This window comes from Puma concolor, chromosome B4 (genome assembly GCF_028749965.1).
Source record: "Puma concolor isolate L17-30 chromosome B4, mPumCon1.1.hap2, whole genome shotgun sequence".
Lineage (NCBI taxonomy): Eukaryota > Metazoa > Chordata > Mammalia > Carnivora > Felidae > Puma > Puma concolor.
This window is the reverse complement of record NC_141673.1, coordinates 67,407,134-67,415,098: the sequence shown is the minus strand read 5'-3', so window position 1 is coordinate 67,415,098 and position 7,965 is coordinate 67,407,134. Positions and strand designations below refer to the sequence as shown.

Here is a 7,965-nt window from a genome sequence, read left to right as displayed (position 1 = left end):
GAGATATAGATATAGATATAGATATAGATATAGATATAGATATAGATATCTTTTCTTTGCAAATGACAGAATCTAACTCTGACTTACTTAAGTGAAATAAAACAAAACAACAATAACAAAGCATTAAAAGGGAAATTCATGAACTGGGTCTGGGGTAGCTCATAGCACCAAAGGGACAGTCAGTGTGTCAAGGTAGTAAAGAAAACAGGCTTTGGGATAAGTCTATTTGATTCCAAATTCCACCCCCATCACTTACCTCTCTGAGTCCACGTTCTCTTTTCTGAACAAGGACAACTAAAGTATTTACCCAAAGCATTTGTTGGGGTATTTAAGTGAGATAATATACGTAAAATACTTAGCACAGTACCTGACATGATGCAAATATCTAATCACGTGCTTTTAATATAATTTCATTTATCAATCTTCCTTGAAAGTACAGAATCTAGGATAACAATAGTGATCTTAGCAGCAGAGGCGCTGGGATAGGCTATCAGAGTGCTGCAAAGAGAAAGGCTGACCTCTGCCTCTCTGAATCTATCCTCAAGATTAAAATTTCTAAGGGAATGGATGGTGTGGCACTGACCATGTGCTCATTCCTATACCAGCCACTGTCTCAGGAAGAATGAGTGAATAACGAGTGGGGGAGGAAAGAGAATTTGGGGACACCAGAATTAACAGTCTCTCTAGAACTATACTGAACAACATGGAGTTTAGTTACTGGAAGGATAGTAAAGATAGTGTAAGCAGGCAATAACAAAGTCTACCTTACTGTCTATAATAAATTAAATATTTTGTAAGAAAAATTGTAAGACAAGAGGTTTATCCATTCATTTTCCTCCGACTAGGACAGAACAACTATCATTCCAAGAGAATAATCCCACCTTTTCTTCAGCATTTTAAAGAAACAATGTAAGGTATCTTGCAAACCATGATTATCAGAAAATTCTCCTTAACATTCATGCACTATTTATTGTGGTTCTATTCATTTCTTCCCTCATCGTTCTGATTTTGTAGTCTATCAATTAGAACGCTAGACACGTTTTCTCAAAATTCTTCTCACAGCTGCCTTCACCTCTTTGTTCTTTAGGCTATAGATGAGAGGATTCAGCATAGGAGTGACCACACTGTACTGCAAGGAGAAGATTAACTCTTGAGTGGATCCTGAATTTGGCATGAGATAGCGGAGTAATCCTGAGCCATAAAAGAAGATCACTGCAGTGAGGTGGGAGGAGCAGGTGGAGAAGGCCTTGTTTCTGCCTGTGGTAGCATTGATACTCAGGATGGTGAACAAAATGCAAACATAGGAGAAAAATATCAAGAGGAAATTTCCAAAGAAATGCAGGAGGCTGGAGGAGAGCAGGGCAGTAAAACTTGCAGACACATCAGAGCAAGACAAAGGGTAGAGAGAAGGCAGTTCACAGCTGAAGTGGTATATATTTTGAGCCCCACAGAAGTCTAAATTGAGAGCTACAAGGATATTGATAAGAGCATCCAAAAAAGCCACGCTCCATGAGCCCCACACCAGCCCCATACACAATTGTCTGTTCATCATCTGGCCATAGAGCAGAGGGGAGCTGATGGCAACATAGCGGTCATAGGCCATGACAGTGAGTAGGCAGGATTCAGTGCCCCCAGTGGCAAACACAAAGAAGGCCTGAGCCAGGCAGCCCTCTACTGAGATGGTTTTCTTCTCAGACAGGAGGTTCTCCAACAGCTTGGGCACAGTGACAGAGGAGTGGCAGAGATCCAGGAAGGACAACTGTCCCAGGAAGAAGTACATGGGGGTGTGGAGGTAAGAATCAGCCCTAATCACCAGCAGCAGCATCAGGTTCCCCATCAGGGTCAGGAGGTAAATAACAAGGAACAGTACAAAGAGCAGAGCCTCAATCTTGGGGTCAGCAGACAGCCCAAAGAGGATGAACTCAGAAACAACACTGTGGTTTCTCATTGCCTTCAATATTTCCTTTAGAATGTAAGAAATAAGTCAGATAAAGCCTCTTCTTCTAACAAATATTCAAGTGTTTTAATGCTCTTCTCCACTCAGAAAGTTTCATACCTACTCAAAAATTTATGCTCTGAAATGATAAACTTCCTTAAGTCTCTAGATTTCCTAAAATCTGAAATAATCTTTTCTACAGGATTCCAACCCTAGATCAACTCCCTGTCCACTTTTATTGTTCTTCCTTTTAATGTCTTAGAATTTATTTTTTGTTGTTGTTTTATTATTAAAGCTACTGGATGATGTTCTGTAAACTCTTGGTAATAATCCAGTAGAGAGGGAGAAATGGCAGGAGGAATAAGAGAAAATTGCAGAAATAGTGTCTGAGAGCAGCTGGATTGCAGAGCAGAAGCAGAGTATGGCCTTAGGTGGGTGTGGGTTTACTTCGTCCATCAAACATGCATAGATTTGTTGTTGGGAAGGAGCAGTTCCCATCTAATGGCTTGTTTTTTCAATAAATATTTAAATGGGGTCATTAATGGGAACTGAAGATGAGTAGTGACTAGAGATTTGCAGAGTGAGGAAAAAGTTCATGAATTAGAAAGAAGGCAGCATACAGATATCCCAGATGCAATACAAATGATTAAGGGAAACTGTTGATGAATATGAGAACATACTCTGGTAATAATTTCTATCCCCAGTTTGTGTCATCTATTCAACTTCAGCTCTAGTCTGTTGCCCTTATGCCATTTGAAAATATAGACTACCTACTCACTTTCCAAAGCTGAGCTTTCTCTATTTGCTACTCGGGACTGACAACCCAGATTATAACTACAGACTCAGAATGACTCTCCAACACCACTGACTATATCATCTTGACCCCTCATGTCCTGCTCTGTCTCTTGCACTCATACTCCAAGACTGGCACATTGAATTTCTCAAAGAACTTATTATTTCTTTCCTGTTATTTATCCAACGACACCTAGAATTAAAGCTATTCTTAGGAATCAAGTCCACATCACCTGTACTTCTCACCTAGATGACCAATAACTAGCACAGAATTAAATGAAAACCTTTTCAAATCCAGTGATCCAGAAGACAAGTTTGAATGTCAGTGTGAGAATTCAGTGTTAAGGTGGAGCCTGAAAATTCCTGTTGGATACAGACCTCTCCCTTGATTTCTAAAAGAGGGAATAGTAGGCTAAGTTGTGTGTATTATTTCTAAAAACCTAAATACTTCCAGTCACGTAACGATTGCATTTTCCATATTATTTTTTTCTTTTTCTCACCACTGTAGTTCTAGCTACAGCAACTTGGATTCATCCTGAGAGCAGAATATCATTGGCAGAAGATGCCAGAAAAGCAAGGAACCAAACCATGAAATGCAGACAGAGACCTACCCATTATAATTTTGGAGGGCACCAAAAAGAAAGGCTCCTCATCTCTAAATGGAGCCCTACTTACTAGCACTAGAAACTCCTTAAACTTTGGGGAAATTTTCTCTCTTAGAAATAAAAGCAAAAGGACATTTTCATGAAAGATAAACCCGGAAAGTATGCCCTATCAGCAGCCATACTTCCTCAAAAGTATATAGGTGTATTGTAGTAGAGTTATTTGAGGGATCACATAAATAAATAAAATCACTTCTATTTTTACCTGGTGCTGAAATTTCATTACTCTCAATGTTTCATTTATTCAGACTGTGAGTCCAAATTTAGAACAGAAACAGCTCTGAGAACATTACCGCTATAAGTTTTCACTTATTATCACAATTAGGTGGAGTTAGCTGACTAGATAATTTCCAAAGAATAGCTGCCTAAGAGGAGCTTCTTTTAAGATGAGACATACAAAAGTACCTAGCATTATAACTGCTCCAAAGGATAAAAATGAATATGTGAATGAGTGAATAAGTGAATGAAGGAAACTTAGGGGAAGAATAGTCTAGGGTTTTACTACTCACAGGGAACAGATCTGATTAGGAACCAGTAAGGGATTTGGACAGTCGAGGCTTGCATGAAACCAGATGTATGAAGGGCACCGAAAAATTTTGCCAACTGGAAATGTTTGCCCCATTATAGTGTCTCATGCCCTGGTCTGAACCTCCACATACCTCGGAGCATATAATTACAGAGAATACCTATAACTAAAGATGTAATTAGTTTCTGGACCCATACATTTGGAGTGCTTGGAGAGAGTTATTTTTGAGTCACAAAGTACCCAAAGTCTATCATTGATGTCCTATCCCTTCTCACCTCTTACAGACAGCTCTCAACCTTCCTGAACTTCCAGGTTTCTGGTATAATGTGGCCTTTGAGCACCCCAAAAACAAGGAATAAAGCTAGATATAAAAAAGATCTTGTCCCAGTTGTCCCATATGTAAAATGAAAGCTAAAAATTATTACCTTGAAGAGTTGTGAGGACTTAAGAATCCTGAAATGTTGAAGACTCATTAGATTCTCTTTTCTTCACACCCAATGCAAGGGTTTAATTCTCCCAAAAGGAGGAAGAGAGGTGATTTTAAGGAGCAGACCAAACATTTCAGGTCTCAGAAATGAATGCCATGTCAGAGACAGACGGGAAGGCAATGATATCCAGCCCAGGGAAACAGAGAGGAGATGAGAGCTATAAGAAAGGAAGTGCCTGATGAGGGGGTAACAAGAAGCAGCAGTAATTGAAGCAGAAAGGATCCTACACAGGGAGAACAGAAGCAGATAAATTCATCAGAGAACAGATGAAAAATATTACCACGTGTCTGGGTTTTTCTGGTGCAAAATATGTCCCGTTTTTCTGAGTTGGTGGGCATGCCACTGAGCTCAGGAGAATTCACAAGAGAGAAAATGTGCCACAACTGTCCAGTCATGTGAATTGGCATTGCTTTTTCTATTTAAAAACTTTCTGTGCATAAAGAGAAACATGTAAGCTCAGTCCTCAAAAGCCTCTGCAAATAAAGGCTTCAGAAAACTCTTCTAAATTTTGACAGCATCTTTACACTTATCCCTTAGTGATTCCATAAAATGACAAAGGAAAACTTGAAAACTTAAAATTCCTAACAAGTAATAAGGCAATTTCTTTCATATTTCCCCCAACATAATTACACAATAATTTCTGCACATATCTCTCTGTATGAGTGTTAATATATTGCTCAGAGCACCATCCTGACAGAAGAGGCTCAGGTCTAGCCATTCAGAAGGGATTGTGGGTTAAGGTGGCCAATGAGATGGCAAAGTATGACCTGACAGCCCAGGGGACATTGTGGGTCCATCCTGATTGCTGGAAAGCTCAGCTTGAAGCTTGCTTTAGACTCATTAGCTAAACATGGTTACTGAATGATCCCTCTGGGAATTCCTACTAAAGTGATTCACAGCTTCCCTTTAGGTCATTTTTCTAATGTTGTCATGTATTTGATTATTACATTTATTCAGATGTAATTATTATATATGACATCATCATTGTTACTACCACCACCACCACCACTACAACAACAACTATTACTACTACTACTACTACTACTACTACTACTACTATATGGTCAATGATAATTTAAATTTACCAACATATTTGACTTTTATTTGCTCAATTTTTTCTATGGCACAAAAACAGACACATAGACCAATGGCATAGAATAGAAACCCCAGAACTACACCCACAAACGTATGGCTAACTAATCTTTGACAAAGCAGGAAAGAATATCCAACGGAAAAAAGACAGTCTCTTTAACAAATGGTGCTGGGAGAACTGGACAGCAACATGCAGAAGATTGAAACTAGACCACTTTCTCACACCATTCACAAAAATAAACTCAAAATGGATAAAGGACCTGAATGTGAGACAGGATACATCAAAACACTAGAGGAGAAAGCAGGAAAAGACCTCTCTGACCTCAGCCGTAGCAATTTCTTACTTGACACATCCCCAAAGGCAAGGGAATTACAAGCAAAAATGAACTACTGGGACCTTATGAAGATAAAAAGCTTCTGCACAGCAAAGGAAACAATCAACAAAACTAAAAGGCAACCAATGAAATGGGAAAAGATATTTGCAAATGACATATCGGACAAAGGGCTAGTATCCAAAATCTATAAAGAGCTCACCAAACTCCACACCCGAAAAGCAAACAACCCAGTGAAGAAATGGGCAGAAAACATGAATAGACACTTCTCTAAAGAAGACATCCGGATGGCCAACAGGCACATGGAAAGATGCTCAACGTCGCTCCTCATCAGGGAAATACAAATCAAAACCACACTCAGACATCACCTCATGCCAGTCAGAGTGGCCAAAATGAACAAATCAGGAGACTATAGATGCTGGAGAGGGAGTGGAGAAACGGGAACCCTCTTGCACTGTTGGTGGGAATGCAAATTGGTGCAGCCGCTCTGGAAAACAGTGTGGAGGTTCCTCAGAAAATTAAAAATAGACCTACCCTATGACTCAGCAATAGCACTGCTAGGAATTTACCCAAGGGATACAGGAGTACTGATGCATAAGGATACTTGTACCCCAATGTTTATAGCAGCACTCTCAACAATAGCCAAATTATGGAAAGAGCCTAAATGTCCATCAACTGATGAATGGATAAAGAAATTGTGGTTTATATACACAATGGAGTACTATGTGGCAATGAGAAAGAATGAAATATGGCCCTTTGTAGCAACGGATGGAACTGGAGAGTGTGATGCTAAGTGAAATAAGCCATACAGAGAAAGACAGATACCATATGGTTTCACTCTTATGTGGATCTGGAGAAACTTATACTACAAATGGGGGAGGGGAAGGAAACCCATGGGGGAGGGGAAGGAAAAAAAAAAAAAAGAGGTTAGAGTGGGAGAGAGCCAAAGCATAAGAGACTCTTAAAAACTGAGAACAAACTGAGGGTTGATGGGGGGTGGGAGGGAGGGGAGGGTGGGTGATGGGTATTGAGGAGGGCACCTTTTGGGATGAGCACTGGGTGTTGTATGGAAACCAATTTGACAATAAACTTCATATATTGAAAAAAAAAATTTTTTTTCTACTAAAATTGGAAAGTTTGATAGCTGAAACTGCAATGGATGAATTCAACACAAATCAGACAAAGCTGAAGAGGTATTAGTGAATAAGAAGATAGGTCAGAGGAAAATAAGAACTCACACCTGTGAGCATCTTCTTTCTCCTAGAACTTCTTTTAAGTTTCATTTAGTGCAATTCTTCTTCATGATGTATTTATCTCATCTTCACTCTTTTTTTTTTTTCAACGTTTTTTTTTATTTTATTTTTGGGACAGAGAGAGACAGAGCATGAACGGGGGAGGGGCAGAGAGTGAGGGAGACACAGAATCGGAAACAGGCTCCAGGCTCTGAGCCATCCGCCCAGAGCCTGACGCCGGGCTCGAACTCACGGACCGCGAGATCGTGACCTGGCTGAAGTCGGACGCTTAACCGACTGCGCCACCCAGGCGCCCCTCATCTTCACTCTTAAATGATGTTTGACCAGACACAGAATCCTAATGGGGAAGCTTTTGTTTGTTTGTTTGTTTATCCAGTACTTTGAAGATGTCTTCTGTCATCTGTCTTTTGTCTTCTTGTTAGTCTAATTCCTCTCTTGTGAAGGCAGTTGTTAATCTAATTGTACTTCTCTGGAGTTCATTTGTCTTTTCTCTCTCTCTCTCTTGCAGGTTTTAATATTTTCTCTTTTGATTTTTAGTAACTTTATTATGATATGACAAAGTGTGACTTTCTTTTTTTAATTTATTTATTTAAATTCAAGTTAGTTAACATACGGTGTAGTATAGGTTTCAGGATTAGAACCCAGTAATTCATCACTTACATATAACACCCAGTGCTCATCCTAACAAGTGCCCTCCTTAATGCCCATCACCCATTTAGTCCACTCCCCTTTGGCAACCCTCAGTTTGTTCTCTGTATTTAAGAGTCTCTTATGGTTTGTCTCCCTCTGTTTTTATCTTTATTTTCCTTCCATTCACCTATGTTCATCTGGTTTGTTTCTTAAATTCCACATGAGTGAAATCATATATTTCTCTTTAACTGACT

The 7,965-nt window shown here is 39.5% G+C and overlaps 1 protein-coding gene across 2 annotated transcripts; it reads right to left on the bottom strand.

Moving 5' to 3' along the window:
* Positions 1 to 1,030: 1,030 nt before the first annotated feature.
* LOC112867398 (olfactory receptor 8S1-like) lies at positions 1,031 to 7,761 on the bottom strand. Of its 2 annotated transcripts, XM_086711836.1 has the most exons (2): positions 7,751 to 7,761; positions 1,031 to 1,943 (listed from the first exon to the last, which is right to left on the bottom strand). In XM_086711836.1, the coding sequence occupies exons 1-2, from the start codon at positions 7,759 to 7,761 to the stop codon at positions 1,031 to 1,033; spliced, it is 924 nt and encodes a 307-aa protein (XP_086567962.1). The 2 variants fall into 2 exon arrangements, with proteins under 2 accessions (XP_086567962.1, XP_025786194.1); XM_025930409.1 differs by lacking the exon at positions 7,751 to 7,761 and having other exon boundaries at positions 1,031 to 1,948.
* Between the last annotated feature and the right edge of the window lie 204 nt (positions 7,762 to 7,965).